General features: G+C 57.1%; 4 protein-coding genes across 4 annotated transcripts in view; 3 read left to right on the forward strand and 1 right to left on the reverse strand.

Moving 5' to 3' along the window:
* The window catches only part of VOLCADRAFT_119055 (uncharacterized protein), a gene marked incomplete at both ends in the record, with an annotated part of 14,800 nt that extends 7,423 nt beyond the window's left edge, over positions 1–7,377 (reverse strand). The window contains 11 exons of the mRNA XM_002955407.1: positions 406–507; positions 958–1,017; positions 1,093–1,151; positions 2,125–2,299; positions 3,566–3,833; positions 4,556–4,649; positions 5,081–5,177; positions 5,609–5,725; positions 6,181–6,246; positions 6,499–6,742; positions 7,172–7,377. Of these exons, the coding sequence (XP_002955453.1) occupies positions 406–507; positions 958–1,017; positions 1,093–1,151; positions 2,125–2,299; positions 3,566–3,833; positions 4,556–4,649; positions 5,081–5,177; positions 5,609–5,725; positions 6,181–6,246; positions 6,499–6,742; positions 7,172–7,377 (1,488 nt within the window). The remainder of the gene's footprint in view (positions 1–405; positions 508–957; positions 1,018–1,092; positions 1,152–2,124; positions 2,300–3,565; positions 3,834–4,555; positions 4,650–5,080; positions 5,178–5,608; positions 5,726–6,180; positions 6,247–6,498; positions 6,743–7,171) is intronic.
* A 414-nt stretch (positions 7,378–7,791) lies between these two features.
* On the forward strand, positions 7,792–9,592 carry VOLCADRAFT_106791 (uncharacterized protein). The gene is made up of 2 exons (XM_002955346.1): positions 7,792–8,120; positions 8,489–9,592. The coding sequence occupies exons 1-2, from the start codon at positions 7,977–7,979 to the stop codon at positions 8,705–8,707; spliced, it is 363 nt and encodes a 120-aa protein (XP_002955392.1). The 5' UTR covers positions 7,792–7,976; the 3' UTR covers positions 8,708–9,592.
* Positions 9,593–10,483: 891 nt separating this feature from the next.
* rpl11 (component of cytosolic 80S ribosome and 60S large subunit) lies at positions 10,484–13,224 on the forward strand. Its single transcript, XM_002955347.1, has 7 exons — positions 10,484–10,516; positions 10,583–10,687; positions 10,751–10,885; positions 11,018–11,084; positions 11,164–11,226; positions 11,758–11,872; positions 12,638–13,224. Exons 1-7 carry the CDS (start codon positions 10,514–10,516, stop codon positions 12,687–12,689), a joined length of 540 nt encoding a protein of 179 aa, XP_002955393.1. The 5' UTR covers positions 10,484–10,513; the 3' UTR covers positions 12,690–13,224.
* A 295-nt stretch (positions 13,225–13,519) lies between these two features.
* cyc6 (guanylyl and adenylyl cyclase family member) lies at positions 13,520–23,704 on the forward strand (the record flags this gene model as incomplete). Its single annotated transcript, XM_002955348.1, has 10 exons — positions 13,520–13,595; positions 16,640–16,743; positions 16,809–18,254; positions 19,426–19,636; positions 20,057–20,100; positions 20,472–20,699; positions 21,141–21,249; positions 21,827–21,885; positions 22,418–23,566; positions 23,609–23,704. The coding sequence occupies 10 exons, from the start codon at positions 13,520–13,522 to the stop codon at positions 23,702–23,704; spliced, it is 3,522 nt and encodes a 1,173-aa protein (XP_002955394.1).
* Positions 23,705–24,247: the final 543 nt, after the last annotated feature.

Genomic DNA, 24,247 nt, shown 5'->3' on the forward strand with positions numbered 1-24,247 from the left:
GGCGGGGAGGGGCCGGGTACGCAATCACGTTCAACGGAAAAGGAAGGTCGGATGGGGGCACTTAGGGTTGTGCGTGTGTGTTGGGTGGGGTGGGGGGTGGCCGGGGAAAGAGGCGGATACCGTACAGTACAGTTCTCGGACCGCCCACCCGGAACGAATCAACCACCTGGACGCAACACAGCCCCCATACCAGGACGCATCTCCCCCATCTCCTGCACCTGCGCTGGCCAGTGCCTCCACCTCCCGCTCTTCAACCAGGCAGGTGATTCACGGGAAGAGAGAGAGAGGGAGAGAGAGAGAGAGAGCTTCAGAGTACCACCCCGCAGCGGCGCCGCTTCACACACAAACACACATGCACACGATCAAACCCGAAAAAACCCGTTTCCCCCCCCCCCACACACACACACACATTCCACGACCTGCCTTGGGGGCCTTATGGAAGGCGAAGTGCCAGTGCAGGGGTACGGGGCGGAATCTCGTCTGGACGGTCTCGCACGGCATGTGCTCCTGTCAAGGGGGGGGGTATAGGGGCGGGTAGGGATAAGGGTAGGGAGGGGGGAGTCATGGTTGCGTGTGCTTGGGGGGGCGAAGGAAGAGCCTGGAGGAGGGGGAGCTCATTCGCGCAAAACCGAAAGTAGTGGCGTATGGGGACATATGGCCCAACCAATACGAGAGGACCGGTGCCGAAAAGATTATATCGGGGGACGGGTGTCGAGAACTGCTGATATGCAGTAGAAGACATGTTTGTATTCGTATGTAAAAGGCAGTCGTACCCAGTCCACACAAGAGCACGGGAGTAGGGTAGAGAGTTCGCGGTGGCTCGTAGCGGAGTAAAAACCTCACCTCGGCCCTCAGCTGCCTACCCCCCTACCCCCCAACTGCCTACCCTACCCCCCAGCTGCCTCACCCGGCCCCCAGCTGCCTACCCCCCTACCCACACCGGCTCCACCCACCCACCTTGGCAATCCAGTCCCCCAGGTCCTGCGGGTTCTGCACGGTGGCGCTCATACACAGCAGCTGGATGTGTCGAGGGCAGTTGATGATGACCTCCTCCCACACACTGCCCCGGTGCGGGTCCCCCAGGTAGTGCACCTCGTCCAGCACGATGAGGCCAACATTCCCCAGGCGGGCCTCGCGAGTGGACAGGCTCCCTGGAGCGGTGGGAGGGGAGAGGGAAAGAGAGTGCGGGGTGGTGGGAAGGGGCGGGTGGGGGTTGGGGGTGGGAAGGGGCAGGATATCGCAGACAGCCGAGTAAGGAGGACTGCTTGGGTTGTGGGTAAGAGGGGGGGCTGGGGCGTATGTGTGAATAAGTTATGTAAGTATGTGTGTATGTATGTATGTATGTATGTATGTATGTTAGGGGGGTTTTTAGGAGTTAGGACGGAAAGACCAAGGGTGTGCAAGTGAGGCGGCTGGCGGGGTCAGCGGCTCGGGACCGCTGCGTGTGGGCCTAAATACCAATAGCCTTTCCCCCTTCCCCTCCCTTCCCCCCTTCACTCGTTCGTGGTTCGTCTCTCCCCCCTTCCCTTCCCTTCCCCCTTCCCTTCCCCCTTTCCTTTCCCCCCTTCCCTTCCCCCTTCCCTTCCCCCTTTCCTTTCCCCCCTTCCCTTCCCCCTTCCCCCCGTCCTTTCCCCCCTACGATCACTCCCCCTGTTATTCCCTCCTCCATCCGCCCCGTCGCATCACAGCATCTGCAACCCCGTCCGCTACACCCCAATACATACACTCACATACATACGTACACACATACGCATACTGGTCTGGTCTGGTGGCGCCTTTGTGTATATGAAGGTTCCGGGTTCGATTCCTGGTCAGACCCCCGACATTATTCGGGAGGTCTAGGTTTACTAACGCTGCTGAGGTGTGGAGATGAGGTCTAGTTTGATGGACTAAGTTTCGCATGCTGAGATGGTGGTAATGGCTGATCTGTCTCTACGGATGTTGGGTGACTGGATGAGGAGGGGTCTAGTTGGCAGGACCCAGACCGCCGTCGGTTGTACGGTGTAATCAACTTTCAATATATATATAGTCCATGGCCTCCCGGCTTTGACGGACCCCCCCCACTCGTGCGGCACTTGTAACTTGTAACTTGTAACATACGCATGTACCCACGCACCCGCTTACCGGTGTTGTTTTCCTCCGCTAGCTCCGCAGTCCGGTACATGATGTTCCGCAGGATCTCCGTGGTCATCACCACGATGTTGGCATCGGGGTTCAGAGAGACGTCACCAGTCTGGAGACCGCACCGGACGTGGCCGAACCGCCGCCGCGTCTCAAAGAGCTTCTGGTTGCTCAGAGCCTGAGGTGTCACGACGGGCGACGAGGCGGGACGGCTGGGTTGCGGGTTTTATGAGTGTGTGTGTGTGTGTGTGTGCACGCGCGTGTGTTTCAAGAAACTGACTCGCTGGAACTGCGCCGCGACTGGTATATACCAATATATGCATCTATGTGTGTGTTTTCGATATGTATGTATGCATCCATGCATGTATGTATGTATGTATGACGATGAAGCACCCCAGGCCCCCGGCGTTGAAAGCGAGCAAAGCGAAGGGCGGCAAAGGGCCCGGGAACAGATAGCGGGCGAGGAGGAGGAGGAGGAGGAAGCTGCTGTGTGTTCGGCCCATATCGAAACGTCAGCCAGCCAGTCAGCCAGCCAGCCTCCTCCCTTGGCAGCACCCAGAGCCAGCAAGTAGCAACTTCCTCTGCCAGCAGCTTTCCAAACACCCAACCACACAGCGCACCACGCGGTCCGGTACGGGGAAACGCACCCACGATGAGATCACAGCGGCAGTGCACTGCAGCAGCTCTCTGGGCCGCTCCCATGGCTCCCGGACGGCGACACGGGGATAAAGCCGTTCCGGAAAAGGCCGCAGCGCACCTCCCTCACCCCAGGGCACGGCCACCGGACAGGGACACCCAGCCCAGCCCAGCCACCACCACCACCAGCTAGCCAACCCCACACTTCATTCTCATAACCCAAACCCTCCCCCACCAGGCCTCTCCCTGGCCCCCTCCAGTCAACACGCCGGGCCCCCCTCCACACTGCCAGTGTAATACCCGCTAGATCCTTCGTTTGGCTGCTGTCTCACTTGCACGGCCGTTATGGCCTGTTGGCCCGCTATGGCAGTGCTAAGAGCGTGGTGGTGGTGATGATGATGGTGGTGGTGATGGTGGTGGTGATGGAGGTCCGGAGCGCACAGGATCTCGCGCCGTCAAGACGGAGGTTGAGGTCGTCGGGGGCAGGGGGCTGCGGGCCATGTGGCAGTAGGTAAAGTGCCTCCCCCTCCCCCTCCCCCTCCCCCTTAGGCCGCCGCGTCCCCACTTCGCCACGACAACTCCATTCAGAGCTAGTGCTGCTGCTGCCGCCGCTACTGCTGCTGCCGCTGCTACAAACCACGGCCACTAGCACCACCACCACCACTGCTGCCGCTGCTCCTTCTGCCCTTGCTGTTTCAGCTCCAAAGCTGCTACGGACGGGAGCTACAACCCTACATATGGAACACCCGAAAACTCCTTCCCAGCCCCCATGCACCCCCCAGCACCCGGCCTCCCCATACACACACACCTTGAGGGGCGTCGTGTAGATGACCCTCTGTCCCCGCGCCAGCGTGGCCGCCGCCGCCGCCTCCGCAATGGCCGTCTTGCCCGCCCCCGTGGGCGCACACACCACCACGGAGCGGCCCTCTAGGAACAGCTCCAGGGCTCGCCGCTGGAAGGTGTCCAGCGGGAAGGGGAAGATGGCGCAGATGCGGTCCGCGGACAGGTCGGAGCCGCCCTCAGCCAGGAGGGACTCCAGCGCGGGCTCGCCGCCCACCAGGCCTTCGGCGGGGGCGCTGGGGGGGAGAGGGAGGAGGGAGGAGGGAAGGAGGGGAGAGGAGGATTTGATGTGAATGTAACATAAAAACTACACCCACTGCCCATGATGGCGGTGGCGGTGATGGTGATGATGATGATGATGGTGGTGGCGGTGATGGTGATGATGGTGATGATGGTGGTGGTGGCGGTGATGGTGATGATGGTGTGGTGGTAAAGGTGGAGTGAGGAAGCGGAAAACGGCGTCGAGATACCGTCTGGAGAGGAAGCATCTGTATCTGTGTTGGAGACCATCTTAAATGCGTGGATGAGGGAGGGTATAGGTGGGACGGGGTGGAGTGGAATGGGTGGGATACAAGGACATGCAATGTGCACACAACATGGAAGGATTTATGAACGCGGTATGTGGCAGGTATCATTGGAGATGCCATTGGAAATGCCGATGTAGGTGGTCAGGTGTCGCCTGATGGCTGGAGCTTCTGGCCCGCTGCAGCTGTTTATTCTGCTGCTGTTGCGGCGCGGCGGCAAGAACAGCGTGTCACTAGTGTCCTGGTAGTGGCACGCGGCTGGACAGCGTCCCAGGGGCCACCCAGCTGCGGTCCCCTCACGTGCGAGTAAAATTTCCCCGCAGAAAGCTGTCGGCTGGGAGCTAAAGCATATTAACGTCTCTGTACGCGTTTGATGGTATTTAGGACAGAGTCCCAAATGAACACCCGCTCGAAACACGACCGGACGTGAGCACCTTAGGGCATCCGCGGTCGTGTATGGATTAAATTCATCAACGGTTGACGTGGCGTCGTCAGAATCAACCTCCAAAGGCGGTAGAACCTCGACGTCTGGTTCGGCATCCGACGACGCAAGTGTTGAAAGACGGTCGCTTACATCATCGAATTGCGTAGGATATTCTGTAACAAAAGTCTCTGGTGGAGAGTTTGCAAGCAACGATTTGCCTCCGCCGGTAGGCTTTCGAGCACCGGTCCGAACTAGGCTGGACCGCGAGGAAACAAAAATAACAGCGGGCTGAAGGCGCCTTCCGCTCGTTGAACATGCCGAGCTACATGATGATAATAAGCGGCTCGATTGCATGACTGGAACAAGCGGTGAACCGGCGGCGAAAGAGGAAAATTCCCACGCAACACAGTTTAAAGTTAACGGATTATTTAATGTCCCTCTAAAATGTATGAAAAAACTTTGTTCGTGTAAGCTGTGCTCATTAAAAAATTGCGAAAACCGAAATCCACATGGGACGAGCAGACGAGCGACTTACACACACGGCCAGAATCGTGAGACATGATCCAGCCTGCCAAGGCCTCCATTTCCCCCCCACACAACCAGCTACATACCATGCCCTCCAAACAGCAGCACTGCCGTGATAACATGAAGAAGGCAGACAGGCACCCTGTCATCAATCCAATTCATGCCACGCGCTGGTCATGTCCTGATACACTGCCGCCACGCCACCGAGCACAATTCACACCCCAACCCCACTGTGAAAACTGCATGCTACAACCTGCGTTTACCTTGCCTGCCTATCGCCGCCTCCAACCTATGGCTTTCCACACACCACACCACCAGGACTGCAGCCACCATGCGTGCACGCAATCCACGAAGGTGCGCACCTGCGCTACACCCGCCAGCACATGCCAACCAGCTCTATCCTACCAAAACACCTGCCACCCAACGCTTTCACCAGGGCCACCCCCCCCCAATCCAAGCACAACAGCAAACCGCCGCTGCTTCCGCCTCACGGCCAGTTCAGCTGTCAGCTCCCCCCCGGCTCCTTGACGCCCCTGACCCCGCCCGAATCCTCCACGATAAGCCGGTCTGCCGGGTACCACCGCCGCACCGCGCCGATCCGCCAAGGCGGCCAGATGACATGCGTGACTCGCCCCTCCAGCAGCCCCAAATGCACCTGTGTTCGCTCAGCACACCGCACCACACAATACCGCACCAGGTAAGAGGGGCAGGAAAAAGCGCGCGCGTTCGGATCGGCGTGTGTGCAGAGACGGGGTAGGGAGCGCAACCTCTGCTCGGAAAGCCTATGGAAGCCGTGCACCCATGACTATGCCTGGACCCGGATTGCACGGCATGGGGTAGAGCAGGTCGGTGCAAAAGCACTGCACGGAGACACAGTATGAGAAAAGTGGTGTAAGAAAGGAGAAAACTGGAGACCCAACTCATGCGCGGCTGACGCCATTTTGGCCATGTATGCAATCTCTCTTCTGTCGGAAGGAAACACGGCAATACGGAATCAATTGCGACACAAGTGCCCAAAACTTTTGGACCCCAGCACTGTGTCGCTGCTGCACATGGTGTACCTTTTCCCCGACAATAAACACCACCACTACCAGCCCAAGATGGCCTCACCGGTCCGTACATGTTTCTGGAATCACCGCTCGCTTCCGGATTGTCCCCCTCCAGCCAGCACCTTCCCTGGAGCCCAGGCGGAAGGCGGGATGAAAAACGTGTGTTCAAAAATACGTCAACAGCGTCATCGCAAAAACAAAACAGTCCCCTCCCCCAAATGCATAACAGCATAGTCGTCCTTACGGGCGCCACAGCAGCGAAGAGATCAGAGGCCCGGTGCGAGGAGCTCCAGGGCTGGTGCCGCTCATCCGCGACCACCTCACGTACCCCCATCAGCCCCCCACACCTTGAGGTCAATCCATCCCCCTGGGGCCTCACCCCACCCTTGGGGCCTGTACGGATCCGTTTGTGTTCTCCCTTATCCCCACTGGGCAGTAGCAGTAGCAGCACCATCACCACCACCGCCAACATAGGACGCGTATGGTGCAAAGAGGCCCCCTGGATCCCTTCCCCTCCTGCCTGCGGTATCTTGGTTGGCTTGCCCTTATCGCTGTCCCACACGATATCGTGCTCCAGTGCAATTATCCGCTTCACGAGCTGCTGATGGGGCTGATCAGGTGCCCTGGGTGAGTGCATGGATGAATGGGAGCATGGATGGGGGACCCGGGCAGGGGGTGACATGGACACAGCGGCTAACCAGTCAGCGGAGAAAGAAAGCTGGTACCGACGGATTTGACGAAGAGGGTCAATTGGGTCAGTTGGACATAAGAGAAAAGTGAGCATCCATGGGTACCTGTGGCATGCGTGTTTGCGTATGTATGTTTGTCCCAAGCGGCGCGTGTGGATGTTAGCAGGGAAACACACACACCGGGGGCGGGTACAGGCGGTCTGGTGCTCAGGCTGTTTCGTGCTGATGATGCTGACGCGCGTTTCAAACTTTTTCAGAGTGAAGAGCTCACCCATGTGCGAAGCAAGAGTGCATAACTTCCCGAAAAACATCTCCCAAGCACGGACTTGAAAACGCGGGCAAGTGGTCTGCAGACGTGCTCACCAAAGGACTGCAACGTCTCCCCGTTGGTATTTATGGAGCCACTTGTATGATATCTTTTCGACGATGACGAGATCGCTAAAGTAGGGATCTTCGTTTAACGTGGGCCACATGGACTGTCCCTCCACCAGCAAGACACTGACGACCGTGTCGGTGAGGGCGATACCGGCTGGCAACCACCATACCAGCTGGCGAAGGAAACCGCCCATTCATCCGCGGTGCACTGACGCAATGAGCCGTAAGGAATCGAGACGATAGCCAATTGGGCTTCAAGTTGCGTCACAGACAGCGGCGCCTTGCGACGATTCGCTGATGAGGCCGCTTTTAAGGTGACTATCTCATCAGTGCGTTTCCGAGGAGGCAACAATTGGTCAAATTCTGTAAATCAGAAGCCTCCGTATATATTTCGAAAAAATGTCACTCGTCTCACGAAGGTCACCGCAGGAGGTAAGATGTATGACCCACCGGAAGGACACTGATTGACAGAAGCAAATGTATACAGTCGAAACTACAACCATAAAACATGGAAAGTACCATGCAAAATTTTCTGTCGTACCGTAATTGATGTATCCAAACCAACTATAGCTTGAGTTGTATTTTTAAAAATTGCATACGGTGTGAAACTGAACATTCAATAGCCGTAAGGATGGCAGACCAATCGGAGCTCCTGCAGAAACTTGAGGTTTGTTCCATTCTTGCAGCCTAACCTCCGACCTGTTTTGCGGTATAAAGATATAAACGAAAGCGATGTTTTCCATTTCAGGATTTTTTCTGTTCGCCAAAGTTCACATGTGCTATCGGGGACTTCATGGGAGAGAATGCAGGGAAGCTGGAGTTCGTTCCGCTTGAAGAGGAGCAGCCCCTGCAGAACTTTGACATCTTCAAGTTATATGCTACTTTGGTCGAGCGGCAGCTTGAGGACTTCATCCTCAGCGAGGGCCTGACGGTCAAGGTAGGTAACTCGGGACTTCACAGGAAGGCGGCCTTAGCGGACTGAGGATTATTTAAGCTTCTTAGGTCATATGACAATTCTAGTTGTTCGCTGGTGGATTAACTTGGAGAGCCTGCTGAGGACAGGCTGGAGTTTTTACGCTGCCTCCGAGAAACTAGTTGTCTTGAACAGTGGCGGAATGCAATCCATACATGTCTAATGGATAAGGTGTGTTGGCATGTCGTACGTTTGAACCCCCGGTTTTCGTGGCATAAGCTCTGTGCGTCTACACGCTGCACCGGATCTTGCAACTGTCTGGCATGTCCTCCCTTCTGCGAATGCACAAGCCAACAATGTCCTTTTTTGCTGGGTCCCGCTTGCCGGAATAGGACGTGTGCGACGCGTGCACAACAGCGCAGAACGCGGAGTCGCATACTCACCTCGCAGCCATTGACTACCTTGTTGCAAGTACTGATTACGAGAGCTTCATGCAGCTGGCTTACGATCACTACGTGGTGGCCAATTTCGGGTCGGATATGGAGGACGAGGCTGTGGAGCAGGCGGCGGAGGCGGCAACAGCAGAGGTGACGGCTGATCAGCAGGCCTGAAGGCTATTGCGGACATGCACGGAAGAAACCCATGAATAGAACTCAATCTGTCCAATCTCCCCGAGGCAGCTATGGTGAAGAGGGAGGCTTGTCGACATAGGGTAGCTGCTTGTCGACATAGGCAAGGTGGCCACAACGCCTGCACAAGGCGCCTGCGCAACGCTTTTATTGCGTCTAGCTTCGGCACACTCTGACAATCCAACTTTGGGACCATTCATGTTGCATGGGCGATGGTAGGCCCCCAAAATATCAGCTGTGCAGGGTGTTCGTCAGGGCCCATGCATGCCCATGCAGTCTCAAGGTACCCCGCCCGGCATTGCCATAGGTGAACAACACATACATATGTTTCGTTGAATGGCTAGCTCGCATGTGAATGCAGGGGATAGCGGAGGGATTGGGGGGTTAGCCCCATTTGCCCTGTCAGCGGAGGCATTGCAGCGATGCGTCTACCGGCTAGTAATTCGGCCATGAATGTACATAGGATGAGGGTGATAAGCATGGTCAAGATCCCTCATGGTCAAGTTGCTAGGTCCCGGATCCTTTGGGAGTCATGGCCCGGCTCTTGGTGTGAGTCACATAGTAAGTCCAGCCCGTCAATGCGTAGTTGGATAAGCTTGCGCGAGTGTGCTGCATTTGTGTGAATGTGTCTGTTCGTGTAACCACAATAGTTCACATACTGGCCAGGGCACATCTCAATTATTCGCTGGCATTTCGGCATGGCCGGTACCATTGCTTACCATTTCACAGACAATGTTCGGTAGCTTTCTTTGCGGTGGTGTGGGCATTTACGGACAGGAAGGCCCTTTAGCAGCCCTGCCCTTTACACACGCCAGGTTCTGGATGGCGTGAGCCTGCTGTTAATTCTGTGAAACGTATTGGCGAATTGCCCAACCCATGCTGAACCCCATGGAGAGTGCAGCAAATGCTTGGCAGTTGACGTGGCCGCAACTGCAACAGACATATCTCCCACCATACATGCGTTCCTGTGTTTGTTAGGCGTGGAGGGTGTGCGTGTACCGCGTGTTGTTAGACGTGTTGTTAGATGGCTAGGCCACGCTACCGCAAACGCAGGAAAACCGACATCCCAGTATTTTAGGGTTTATGTGGGCATAGAGGTCATTTGACTTAACAACCAGAATACCTTGAAAACCGGTTCCATGGCTGTGGTCTGGCACGCGACATCCACCCTTTCCCATCTTAACTTCCTAACATTGTCACTATATTTATTATGCAACGAGCGAACAACTAGTATATATGCCGTTTTTTTATTAATTCAATCGTGCAAACCTGGGAGCAACGTAGTTACAAAGAGTGCCCCGCCTTGCGCAACGCGTTGCGCGTGCTGCTCCGATTTCATTGTAAGCAGACAGGCCACACGTGTTTACCCTTCCCACTGCGCTAATCGACACGGCCTTGGTTGGATGACTACTTATACAAAGGTGCCACCGTGGAACATGGGGCATTTCACCCTGAGAATGCTAGTATCATATACGCACCAAAACCCGGCAACGCAGCATAACACGGCTCAAGCAGTCCTTGCCCATAAACAAGTAGCTGGTATGGTGAGTGTTGGGCTGATTCCCATCGAAATATAAGTTCCACTTTACCGCTTCTGGCCTACAGTGATTAAGTGTTGATACAGCATACAGGTAAGCAATAAATTACTATCAGGCGCGTGGCTCTTTGCTTGCATGTCTGTTTCTGTGTCGCCGTACTGTAGGGCCCACTGTCGCCCGCAGAAGTCCCTCGCTGCCGCTGTGGCCAACCCTTTCCTCTCTGTTTAGCTGGCAGGGGGCGGCATTCAAAATGGTGCGTTTATTATTACTGAATAGTGAAAAGGCGGCGCCGCACTGACAATGGCTGCTGCTCTGACAGGCGGACCGCAAGAATACAAAGGACATGCGGGAAATCCGCATCAGCAAGCTGGTGCTGAACATTGCCGTCGGCGAGTCCGGCGATAGGCTGCAGAAGGCCGCCAAGGTGCGGACCAATGTCAAGATGAGACACTCCCGCGCCGACTCTCACATAACGCACTTCTTACAGGTGTTGGAGCAGCTTACTTCCCAGGTTCCGGTGTACGGGAAGGCCCGCTTCACCGTCCGCTCGTTTGCTATCCGCCGTAATGAGAAGATTTCGTGCTTTGTTACCGTCCGTGGCGAGAAGGCCTACGACCTGGTGGTAAGCCAGCGTTTACATGCAAGATTAATTTGTTAATGGCCATACTTGTATTAAGTGATCAGTCTGACCGCAGCTCGTTCGAGCCCTGACGGCGGGGTCGCATTCCACCTGTTTGGTCTTTTCGTTCTACAGAAGCGCGGCCTGGCTGTGAAGGAGTTCGAGCTCCTGCGCAAGAACTTCTCTGACACCGGCAACTTCGGTGAGTGAGGCAGCAGCTGGCTTGCTCGGAGGCTGTTTCCTGCAATAAATTGACACCCATAACCTTCTGCCACAATCAGGCTTTGGCATCCAGGAGCATATCGATTTGGGCCTGAAGTACGACCCGTCGACCGGTATTTACGGTAAGCTCAGGTTCAAATACCCCCTTGGGAGAGGTCAGTGGGAGAGATCCATCTGCATCTGCATGACATGACGCCTCTGCGGAAAGCGGCCAGCAGCGGAGTCCCAGAGGGGTCTCCAGGAAATATCGGGAGTGGCAATCCCTCTGGAGTGGCAAGCCGCGTTCTGTCCTGCGCCAGGGCTCAACACCAGCACAGGCAATAAGCAGTAAGCGTGGATGCGTCGGCAGCTGCTTGGTGTCCAGTACCCGGGGGCAGCAGTCTGCACGGCTCAAGAGGGCGCGCCGGAGTGGCAGTTCAGCGTGCCGCCCCGGGGGGCGGCAAATTGCTCTTGAGCAGGGGCAGCTCACATGCAGTGACAGTTGCTGCTTGCAAGAGCTGGTCGAATAACTCAACTGTCGGGGTGACAGCGGTTGCATTGCTACCCCAAGGGCCACGAAAAGCTTACTAAAGAAGCCAGGGGCAAACGGCGAAGCTGGCAGCATGCACATTGGAAGAAATCGACTGATGGCCGTTATAATTTCATTGCCCCAGGCATGGACTTCTACGTGTGCCTGGAGAGGCGAGGGTACCGCGTGGCCCGCCGCCGGAAGTGCAAGTCGCGGGTGGGCGTCAAGCACAAGGTTACCAAGGAGGATGCCATCAAGTGGTAAGCGGTTTAGCCAGGGGAGGTGGACACCGGCTGGCGGTTTTGGGAGATGGCTTTTGGTGGCCGGGTAACACGCAACTTGCATGAATAGAGGGGAAAGAATTGCACAGGTTTGTTAAGCAAGCGGGAGTTAGGAAGCACGTAAACAGCTTTGCGTGCGTTTTCCGGTCAATTTGAAGTTCCACCTAGGGCGCCTTCGCACTAATTTAATGGGAACACGCAAGGTGGGACAATGTGCGAATTTTGGGGTTGGTTGGGCGGCCTTTCGAGTTCTGGCGATGTCTCGGAAATTGGAAGTTCTCACTCGCTACAGAATTTGAACACGTTATAGGATCCCATCGACGCATGATAAGTATGTTTAAAGACTTAGGGGTATGGAAAAGGGTTCTGCTGGTTGGTTTTGTACATGTGCTGACGAGGCCAGGAACATGGGCGTACGCTCGTTACTCTTAAATGGTCACATGATGGGTAGATGCACACGTGGACATCGTGCATGGGATCCACATATGCAGGGTGTCGCTGTCAGCGCGAGAGTCTCGACGGCTACTAATTATGCGAGTCTGCATAGCTGTGTTGGCTGTTCCGTATGAGCAAGGCTAATTGTGTGGGGGAGGCTTGCCCGTTGCATTCAGTTGTGGCAGCCTAAGGCTAAGTGTTTTGTCGCACCGGTTTGGATCACCGGTTTGCGTCATGGTCATCTTTTGCCAGTATCATGTCCATTCCCATCTCTCGTCACCCTTTCCCCTTCGCCTCTCTCGCCCGCAGGTTCCAGCAGGAGTTCGATGGTGTTGTCCTCAACAAGGCCCCCACCGCCTAAGCGGTTAAGAAGGGCGATCGATACAGTGGCATGTGTAACCGGACCCCTGTGGTGTCCCGATTCGTGTCCTGGTCTCGAAACCCGCGCTCCCTTCCAGGTCGTGAGTAGGTACGGAAGGTTTCAGCCGCCGTTACACGCAAGTTTAAGCAGCAGCAAGTCAATGGCTTCCTATGTATCGTTCCTGGGCAGAAACGGCATCCAATGGGATCAGTTGTGATGCCAAACTCAGATCCAATTGTCATACTGTGTGAGCGGTATGCACACGAGATGTCGTAACACACACTGGTGTGGCCCGCATCCGAAAGCTGCAATGGTCGTGAGAGGCCCTAAGACACACCAGGGAGAGCGCCGCACCACAGCGCCAAACAATCAGACATGGTCCCGAAAACCAATGCCAAACTATATGGCACTTCTTTTTTGCAAGCAGCTCTACCATCTGTTGGCGTTTCCAGACTGCCAACCAACACAGCACGCGCAGCGGTACGTATTTATGAGCCGTTACGATGCAAACTTTGCCGTGTAACAACGCAATGCTTAAAAGCATCTGTCGCTTTAAGTAGCCATGCATCATAGTCCATAGGCATAGCTAGATAAGATAGCCATCTACACTCGATAGGACGCACCACTTGAAAGCGACATCCCCTCTGCCGTCGGCATCGTTTACGTAACCGAACAGTGACCGCCGCTTCAGTGCGCCAAACAAGACACGATGGGCAATGGTACACGTGCAGCCTGGCCCCAAACCGCACAAGTTCTCCTTGCCTCACCAACACACATATGGGACCCCATGTGACATAGCTTATGTGTACGCCGGCCACCCGTTTTCCTTAATGTTACCGGTGGGAGCGGGGCTGCTGGGAACAGGCAAAGCATACGAACCTTGCCTCCTGGTCTTCAGGGTCTGCGGTCAGCGAATGGCTCGGCGTTGATAGAGGTGTGGATCAATTATGTAAGGTCCACCTTCATATGGCATAGTGAGGAAGGTTTTAATGATCGAGTTGGGGAGTCGCGTCCCCCAGGCCCCGTGGGTTTTAGTGGTATTCATCCCCATCCGTGAAAGCCTGGTATATGGCCAAAAGGGAACTGAAAATGTGCATCTCCACTGGCTAACCGTTGTCTGGCAGCCCTTTTTGCAGAAAAGATAACGGCCTGCTTCTGGACTGAACCTTCCCCCAATCGGATAAACTTCGGTTCAGTGGGCTCAAAGCGGGTTTTAATGCGAAGCACACCCCGATTGCGGGCAGTATGCGAATAAACACAATGTGATAGTTTGCGCAGGAAGGCGGAAGCCGTAACATGGTCACTCACGTCCTATAGGTTGTGTGTGTGTGTGTGTGTGTGTTTATGAGGGGGGAAGGAGGTAGTTAGGACTGCGGGGATGTGAATTATGAGGATGATGGGGATTTGGCCCCAGCTCATTCTCCCTGGGCGCCTTCCTCACGGCTCGAACATGATGTTGTTGCCAGCTAGCAGCACGGCAGTTTGTTGAGGACGCTCTTCACCTACCAAAGGGCGCCGTTGCAACGTCGGGAGGATTATGTTGTCCGTGACTCACGAAGGCCATCAGTGTAGATGTAGCATAACCCCACACAGGAAAGCACCTCCAGGGCAAAAATGCAGACAGCATTACATGGGAATGTCCACGTCAATTCATGTACGTGTGCCTTCCTTTTGCTTTGACAACAGGAAATGTGTGTGCCGAAGTCGGCTGCATGGGCGGATTCCCCATGGCGGGTTCGCGAAGACGTCGGAATGAACGACGCGCCTATCGCTGGACTTTTGGCCATCGCTTGGGTTATGGTAACACTTGCTTGTTTATTTTTTTTCCAGTTATTTCTTGGTGGGCAGCACACTGATCGAGCTGACGCTTTGCCAAACTTCCCCGAGGTTCTTGGTGTTCGCGTGTGCAGGCGTGTGCTCGCCGGGTGCTTTGTGCGAAGTGCGTAAGGAACGGGCTTTGCAATGTTTTTTCCATGGGATGGCTGAGGGGCATTTATACTATGGTTTTTTCTCATCGCATGGATGAGCGGAGAGTGTGACAGTTGCCTTGCCTTCTAAGGGCAGTCGTACATTGTATCAGCGACTGTATCCCTGTTACGCGAAACGACACCAGCTTGAATGGGAATATCCTCATTGAAAATTGCTGAGCAGACGGCAGTGGCGCTGATGCAAAGGGAAACCGAATCGCCGTGCAGGAGCCGTATGGCCACGGAGCCTTTGGCCCAAGAGTCTTAGGCGACCTAAGGCCGTGTCGTACAGGACTTGCGATGTCGGCACCATGCCATTTTGCCACCCTACCCGTAAACTACTAACCAAGCGAGTTAGATACCTTGTGCTGTCGTTAAGATCGTCAGTCCTGGTCCCAGTCCTGCAGAGTTTCTGAAACGGTCTGAGGTGGTCACCACCGGAAGCATATGCGGAAACGCCGCTTGGTAAAAATTGATTTAGATCGCTGGCACAAAGCACGGGATACTGCCAAGGTTGCCAGTCGCCACTCACGCTGGGAACCGTAACCCAGAGTGCAAAGAAATACAGTTATTTTCGATCTGATTCGCGCTTCATCCTCGTTATTCCATCTGCTATTAACGCGGCCGCGTAACCCTAGGAAAGAGGGAGATTAGGCAAGGCACAGTACGGCGTTATCGAGCATTCATCGAAAGCTGATTAAGCCGAATAAGTTATCTGTATCCATAACCAGTTAAGCACATACTTGCATTGTTGATGTTGAGCATTGGTGGACATTAAAGCCGATGCTTTGGGAAAGTCTGTTCGGAACTCTTGGCCTAACGCTGTGTTTAGTGTTCATTGATGACATATGTGTCATAATAGGTCGTCGTATATAGCTGCATGCCATAGGTAGCAACAGGTTAGCACCAAGCAAACTTTTGTACCGCACACCGTACATTCCCATCAGCAGCGTTTCCCCAATCCGGGAGCACAGCGTTAAGCGGGCGTTGTATTGTGTCAACCTGTCGACCTGGCCTTTGATCACGTTTGCCTTTGCTCGGACCCTTGGTACGGAACCAACACGCCTCGAAGAAACTCCCAACTTGTTTACTCCTGGCTATGCTCGCTCTCAAATTTCATGCTTCTTAACTGCCTTTTGCCAGCCTGGCAGCCGATTTGTTTGGTTTCTTAGCTGGTTCTACTGAGGTTCCGTGTTATTTCTTGTTGCGAAAACTTATCACACTGCCTATTTCCTTACAATAGGAACAGTTATGAATATATGTAATCGCTCAACGGGAGCCATGGCAAGGGTGCTAACGCGCCCTGCTTAGAGTATCCCATATGCCTAGGCTGGGTATCATGTTGACATAGGCTCTAGCAGGGCAACCTGCGAGGCCCCGGAGGTGTTCACGCTGGAGCTATGGGGGGACTCTTTGAGTTTTGCTTCCGGTCCAGCGGAGTCCGAGTTGTGCCCGATTCATCCCCGCAAGCGTCCGGTTTGGGTCTTCCTTTGGATCATCCTGGGAATGACTTATGTGGCAAGCAGCCCCTTGCGGAGCGGAGACAAGTTCCTGACTCTGGGCCAATGGGCCCAGGTTTGCTATGTAGCACAGACGCCAGAAGCGTGTCGCCCGGTTCTGTCTATGGAAGTGGTCAATATCTTTCGAGTCGATCTCGTCAAAGGCGGCCAAGCATGGAAGCTGGCGAAGCACTGAACACAACGCTGGAAATGGCAAGGCAGCGGCGCGCCTCGAGCAGTTGCGAGCGCACCTCTACGTCAAAGCCATCAAAAGCATCGGGACTTAGCTGGGGCTGGCTTAAAGGCAAATCGTCAACGCGATTGTTCGGGTCAGGGCAAGAGCCTGACCAAGCTGCAAATCGACCACATCAGCGTGGTCGAGATAGCTCGATGAATACTGCAGAGCAGTAAGTGACTGCATTGCCGTGAAGCAATGGGCCGGCGTGTCCCGCACCAACTCCTATTCTTTCCCTTCCCTTGACAGGCTCCAACGCCGCGGCTTTCACGTGCATTATGCAAAAGATATCCACAAATCTGTCTCAACCTCGACTACGAAGCCTATCGCTGTTCTTGGGTTGGAGCCCTCGAGTGAGGGTAGCGAAGGCGGGGCCGTGGCGACAAAGTCGCCCCCCGACGGTTCGCCTGACGCCCAGGCGCGCCGAAACCACAACAAGCTGTTCCCGCTCTACGTTAACGGCGTGGCAAAGTCATACTTTAAAATCAGCGCCAGCCGCGACTACGCGCAGGTGCTCCGGCGCCTGCTGCGGCGAGACCCGCTGCTCACATTTGCCCTCCAAAAAGCCATTAAAAACCTTTCAAAAGGCGACTGTAAGCCCGTCAGCCACGTCACCTCCGACCCCACCGGGCAGTCCGCGTCGCTCTATGGCCTCCGCATCACCCCCTGCGTGTGGTCGGACACCAACGGACACAAGCTCCCCGCCCTCCTCCTGGAGCACAACGTGCCGTACGAGTCGCAGGATGTCATGCCGCGCCTGCTCCGCGACTACGCAGTCCTGTCCCACGTGCCTTCCATTCTCACACTTATAGACTTCAACGGCCACGTGTTGTACCAAAACGCCGCCAGCATTGACTACTGCGGCGACCTGACCAGCCACAACGTGGAAACCGGCGACGGAATGATGGGTGTGTTGTTTCAGTACGAGCCGCAGCTGCTGCAGGAGATGCTGCAGGAGGTGAATGAGGGCAACTACTGGCAGCAGGTCGTGCGCGTGCCGGCCTCGCTCAAGCGGCACATGGTCTTTGAGGCGGAAACGACCTGGAGCTACGGGAGCCGCGGCGGCGGCGGAAAGAAGCTCACTGCTGCCGTCAGCAAGCGCTTCATTCAGGACGCGATGGAGCCGGAGTTCCAGCTGGAAAGCTTCACGACGCAACATGCCCGCAGCCAGCGGAACAACACGGCGCGCGGACTGGCGTCCCTGTTTCAGACGCAGGTTAGCATGGCGCGGCAGGAGAGCCTGGGGCCAGCGGGGGCGGGGGGCCGTGGCAATGGCAGCCCCCGGCAACAGGCGCCTGCGCCGCAGCGGCAGGACACGCGGGACAGCGGCGTCGCAATTGCCGGGCCGGCGGCGCTGCCCGTGGGTCGCCTAGGTAGCATCACCGGGCCTGCCCCGCGCCTGGCTAGCAATACCCTCACCCCAGGCACCAGTGCGCACGTCGCGTTCAATCTGCCCAATCAGCTCGAAGATTCGTCACCGGGTCCCCCGGCGGCAATGGCGGGGTCCTTCACCGTTACTGCCGCTAAGGCTGGTGGCGGCGGAGGCGGAGGCGCCTTGGTGCCGCAGCAGCACTCGCACCTGACCAATGCCGGCCAAAATCGGCGGTTCATGACGCTGATGCAATCGGCGGAGCGGCAGCAGCCACCCAGCTTCACGGCGTCATTGCAGAGCTTCAACACAGATGGGGAGAAGCCCGAGTCGCGGGGGTTGTTGGCGCAGGAAGAATGCTGGCATGACATCTCAGCAATCCCGCTTCTGGACCCGGTCCTGGACAAGCAGGTATACCGGGGGGTGGAGGCATACGGGGGGGAGGCGTATGGGGGAAGGGGCGGCACCGCACTGGGGTTGGGCTTGGGAAGCGAGGTGGGAGGAGCGCAACGGCGGGGCGCTTAGAGGCGAGTTCGTGGTGACTGGGGGGAGCCCAAGAAGGGAACGCGTTGGCATCTCGGCGGGTTTAGACCGCGGATGTTGGCGGAATCTAGCACCGGTGGTCCAGGTACGCGGGAAGGGATGTGGGGGCTGGGGGGTCCTGGAGTGAGGACAAGCGGGGCGCAAGGAAATGGGGCTGGCAGGGAAACGGCATGATTATGTGCGTGGGGATTGCGGCTTTAGGTTGGTCGTCGCCCCATTGCACCGTGCACTTTGCTCGGCCAAGTGCGCCGCGGGGAGGTCTATTGGGGGTGAGGGAGAGCGAGCCTGGCTATCCTGGGGCGGGGTCTACCGGGCTGCGCGAGTGCGGCAGGTTCTGTACAAGCGCCTGGACTGGCTTTTTGGAGGGGGGAATACGGGGTGCCTTCCCCTTGTCGACCCGCCTACCGGTGCTTTTTGCATTCCGTCTTCAGCAAGCAGAGGACGGTGCGGGGAGGACGGTCGTGCACCGCAGTGAAAACAACTGAGATGCTGTCTCCGCGTGTAGAGACTGAACTGCATGCCCAACAACGCACCAGGGTATGGGTGTCGTGCTGAGAGGGTGAGAGGGAGGAAGGGCCTGTTGGGAAGGACAATCAGGCAAGGCGGTCCGAAAAAGCCTCAAGAACGTTCCGAGGGACGGTTAAAGCGGCGAAAGCTCGAGTTGGGAAGAGGTTGGGAAAGGGGAGGAGGCACCGCATCCGTCTGTTAGCCCCACGGGTGCTGGTGTCCTCCAGCAATTTGTCGCACGCGCTCAGTCGTACGTTGGGTCATACTTGGCCTCACATGTTGCGACGATGGCTCCGGCTGCATCTCCGGAGAAGCCTCGGCGTCCCGAAGATGACGGACTGGCTGAAGAAGACCTTCTGGGTTGGAGGTTCCCCCTTGGTTGGCGAATGAGGTTCCCGCTGCGCGCTTGGCCTTGGCCTTGGCCATGTTCACTCCCCCCTTTTTTCCCCTTGCTGCTTGGATGCTCGCACCTTTGGCGTGTGTTTCTTCCCTCCGTCTGCTCCACTGTGCGCTACCCTGCTCTACCACCGATAATGTGCCGCGGCCCCCCCTCCTCCTGGCAGCACCTTCACTCGTTCGTGGTTCGTCTTTCCCTCGTCCTCTACTCCTTTGCCAGGTGATACTGCTGCTCCAGACCAACGTCACAGCCCGGGTGGAGCTGGAGAACCGGCTGGCGGACCTGACGGATGCGCAGCTGGGCATGTTGGAGCAGCTCTTCCCCCGCCACGTCATCGAGTATATGCTGTCCCACAAACACGGCTACAACTCCCGCAACCTGACCCATCTGGCCAACCACCACGACGACGTCATTGTGCTGTTTACGGATGGTGCGCGGGGCTCCTCCGGTTGGTTGGCCAGTTTAGGAATCACCGGGTTGCTGGAAATGGAACTTTGAGATGCAAACAGCTTATGGGATAGTAACAAAGGATATTATCGACTGTGACGAGAGATGGGTCGCGTTGGTTGGGAGGGGCGTCGCAGTCCGGTGGATCGGGGGTGACGATGGGAAAGGAGGGGAGAGGGCGAGACAATCGATGCTGCGCATAGCCCGCAATGGAAGGTGCGCCTCGTGTGAGTTCGGCCCCGCAACCAGGTGAGCTCTCACCTGTGGCATTGCCGAAAATGATTACCCGCCAGACCACAAGGTCAAATTTCCCACTTGGGGTTTGGCAGTTGGTTTTCCTCGTTTCTCTGATGTGATGTCCTGAATGTAATTTCCTGATGTCGTATCCTCCTCACGTTCGCAGTGGTGGGCTTCACGTCGATGAGTAAGGAGGTCGAGCCCAGCGAGGTGAGGCTTTGGTTGCTGCAATGCGCTACTTTGTAGCACAGTACGGTGCTCCGGAACGCAGATCCCTAGGGGGCCCGTCCACAAAAAAAACACTCCCCCGCGTAATTGATGAAACATTTTTGTTATTTATTATTTATTATGTATATTATATTTATGTATTTGTTTATTTATGTTGCTTAATTGTTCCTGCGCTGCTGGCATGTGTACATCAGCCGTGTAGGTTTTGGGGATTCCTGGCTCCCGCGAAGCTTCTGTACCAGCTCCCGCCGCCCCGGCGGGACCTTGCTGTGCCCCCCCGCCCCCCGAGAGGGCTTTGCTCCCCTTTGCAATCCCCTCAACCCACCTCCCCTCCCCTCCCCGGATGCCTTCAGGTGATGCACTTCCTGAACGAGCTGTACACCATCTTTGACGACCTGGTGGATATCCACGACCTGTACAAGCTGGACACCGTGGGCGACTGCTACATCGTGGTGGCGGGGCTCACCATGCAGGACGACGACGGCTTCACGTGCACGGTGCAAGGGGACAACGATCAACGGCTGCACCACGCGGAGGTCATGATGGACTTTGCAAAGGCCATCCTGCGGGAGTCCAAGCAGGTAGCTCTCGAGCGGGAATGGTGAATGAGAACTGGTGGAGGGAAGGGGGGGAGCGTGCATGCGGACGGTGGCTGGCAGTTTAGGCGGGAATCGCGGGAGACCGTTGTCTGGTCGTTGTGGTGGGCCGAGCCACAGTATGCGTATTGTGATGTATGTTAACCCGAGGCAATGGGGAGTACTGGTAAAAGGGGCATAATACCAATCGCAAATGGAAGGGCGGAGGTTCGGGTCGATTACAAATTGTGTGGCAATCAATCGCGGTATCTCAGCAACGCGGTGGTGAAGAGGGTTCCCCGCCGCCGCAGCCGCTACGTGCGTGCGTGCGTGCGCTTTGTACTGCTGATCCGGGCCTTGCTCCAGCTACTTTTACGGGTAAGGTGATGAGTGATGTGGGAGCGCCGCCATTCAACTGTTGCTTTTGTCCCGCGCTGCCGGTTGCAGGTCCTCATGCCGCACAATAACAGCCCTGTGCAAATACGCATCGGGATCCACTTTGGCAGCCTGGCCAGCGGCTTGGTGGGGCCCAAGATGCCCAAGTTCACGCTGTTTGGTAAGTCGTGAGAAGGGTTGGCTGCGGGACCCACATCGCCTGTGTGATGATTGGGCTGGTGATGGTGGTGGAAGGAGGGGGAGAGGTGTTGCCGTGCGTTTGCGAGGGGTCGGGACTAAGGCTCTGGCTCTGTCAGACCCCGTTATCATTTTTGTTGTCATCGCCATCATTATTACCACCACCACCATAATCACATGACCATCATCAGCATCATCACCATCACGATCGTCATAATGATCATCTGTGGCGTTTTGGACGGAAAATTGTGGGCAGAACGAGGAGCAGGCGCCGTGCCTCGTTCTTAACTCGCCTGTTTGTCTGCTCCCCGGCCGATTTGAGGTTGCTGTTGGCTCGCATATCGGACATGTGCTGGCAGGGGAGGCTAGCACAATGGCGTTCGGCCATAGGCTGCAGGCTCGATGGGAGTGCACTCTGGGGACTCCGAACTGACCCCCTTAGCCGCATGGCTGGCTCTGTCCGCTACGTGCGATATCGGATCACGAGCCTAATCTAATATTTTTCCCGAAGCTGCTTCCTAATTTCCAAATCCTCGCCTCGCCTCACCTTGCCCGCGCAGGGGACACGATGAACACCGCCAGCAGGATGGAAAGCACCTGCAAGCCAGGATGCGTCCAGGTGCGTGTGATCTGAAATGAAGATGTCGGTATGGACGTGTGATGTCATGGTGAGGGGCGCTGAGTGGTGGGCGCACGGCTTCAGACGAAGACCAGGAGAGCCAAGCTGGGGAACGATTACAGAGGGGAAGCCCGTTTGCATTGTTGGGGTACGGCAGCATGGCAGTATGGTCATCTGGACAGGCAGGCGTGCATGGCTGATCCTTTTGCATGTAGCCCACCGGTAGTTAAGAGCTGGCCAATCCGCATATGTGAAACTCCGTGTGTATATGGCCGCGGTGGCGGCTGCGGGTAGTGCCCGGCGCCTGCCGCTAGAAGGGTAGTAGCGTGCAATCCGGGCGGACGGTTTGCGCGTGCCGATGGGCGCTTCCCGTTCCTTCCGCCGGACCTCCCCCGCTGCTCCGCACGGAGGTCATGGCGGCTTCTCTTCTCCCGCACCCGTCCCCGCACCCGCACCCTTCTCAACCTGACACCTGCAACGCCGACGCCTGCACATGCGCTGTCGCGCGCCCTGGAAACACACATCACCACAGGTTTCGGAGGTGTTTGCGAAGCTGCTTCCGTTCGAGGACTGGCAGGACACGGGTGGCGTGGAGGTCAAGGGAAAAGGACACATGCAGACCTTTCTGTGGATCCCCAAACCCGAGGACCTCATCCCGAGTGGTATGGGAGGTCGATCGCCGTGCCGCAGCGGCGATGGCGGCGGCTCCGTCGGCTCTACGGACGGCGCCATGGCGCCTGCGGCCAGCGCTGCCAGCTCCGTCACCAACGGCGCGGGACTCGATGACTTGGCCACGGACCGCACGGACATGAACAGCACCGGTCGGGCCAGTGCTGCATCGCTAGTGCGCGCCCGGTCAGCACGTGCCGCCTCCGTTCGACCCAAATCGAGTCGACCCAAATCGAGTCGCTACTTCACGCGGCCCTCGACGGCACGGCTTCGGGAAAGCTATGCTGGTGGCAGTGGCAGCGGTAGCGGCGGCCCTGGCAGCACGAGCCGCCCGAGCACGGCCAGCAGCGGTCTAGGCCGCATGTCGTCCCTCGGGCGAACCAGCCTCGGCCGGTCTACCACACTCAACCGGTCGATGTCGCGCCGCAATGTGAGTTTCCGCTTCCAGGGAGACTTACCGGACGACGATTTGGGCATGGAGGAGGAGGATGCCAACCCCTTCATGGCCATTCTCAGCCACATCCGCGGCAGCAACACGGGCGAGCCAGAGGACGGCGGCGGCGGCGGTGGCGGCGGCAGCGGCATGGCGTCCGGGCACCGAGACATTACCGCCGGCTTGCGCATCTCTAGCGATGGCGAGAACGAAGGCGACAACAAGCCGCAGCGCAGCGGCCCGCCCCTGGGCGCCAAGCGAGTCAGCAACGGTTACTCGGGAGGAGGGGCCCTGCGTCGGAGCGGCAGCGGCGCGATGGCGGCGCAGGTCCGGTTGAGCTCCAGTGGGACGCCGCGGATGAGTAACAATGGAGGAATGCGGATCAGCGGCCCCGGCCAAGGCGCCGGCGCCGGCAGCAGTCCTGGTTACCGGTCTTTAGTGGAGGGCAGCGCGGTGCAGGCAGTGGACGAGACGGAAGCGATAGACGAGCTGAAGGCGTGCATGGTGGTGGCCAAGGCGGAGGGCGCGCTGAAGCCCGCCAGGGCCGTACGGTTGACGTTTGCGCCAGAGATGCAGCTGGTAAGTGCCTCGGAGGATGGCCGGCCGCCGGCGCATCTGCAGCCGCTGTCGCCGACGCTATTAACGCACCTTCCGCAGCAGCAGCAGCAGCAGCCGAATGCCACGGCGACCACGACAACGATGGTGGCGAACAATTAGGGGAGCTAACGCCGGTCCCTGTGGCCGTTTGCTGCTTGTCGAAACGGCGGAGGCTGCCCCGGTCCAGCAGCAGCAGCAGCAGCGACCACGCCGCGTAGCTCTCTGGGGACCTCACCAGCAGCAGCGCTGCATCCGCGCTGCCTGGTGCTGGGGGCTGCAAGGGGATTGCAAGGGGCTCGGGCTTGTAGTCGGAAAATGGATAGTAGTCTCGTTAGGGTTTCAGCGAGCAGCTGAGGCAGGTGGCATGTAAGAGGTCACGGCATGTAAGAGGTATGGGCGCCTGTGCCAGCTGTTGCCATTACGGTCGCGTGGAGACGATGCAGGGACGACAGAGGGCGGCTGCGGCTGCGGCTGCGGCTGCGGTGCATATGGTTGGGGATGGCCTGGCACAGTCCCTGCTGTGCCAGATCGGGACAGCGGAGCCTTGTGCATGCGTATGTATTCTTCAGTTGTTGGCGGAGTAAGCAGCATGCAAGACTTGTTGTAGTCCTTATGGCTGCCCGCTCCACAGGCTGCGGAAGGTGCAGTGGCAAAGCGCTGCGC

This window comes from Volvox carteri (genome assembly GCF_000143455.1).
Source record: "Volvox carteri f. nagariensis unplaced genomic scaffold VOLCAscaffold_51, whole genome shotgun sequence".
NCBI classification, from domain to species: Eukaryota; Viridiplantae; Chlorophyta; class Chlorophyceae; order Chlamydomonadales; family Volvocaceae; genus Volvox; species Volvox carteri.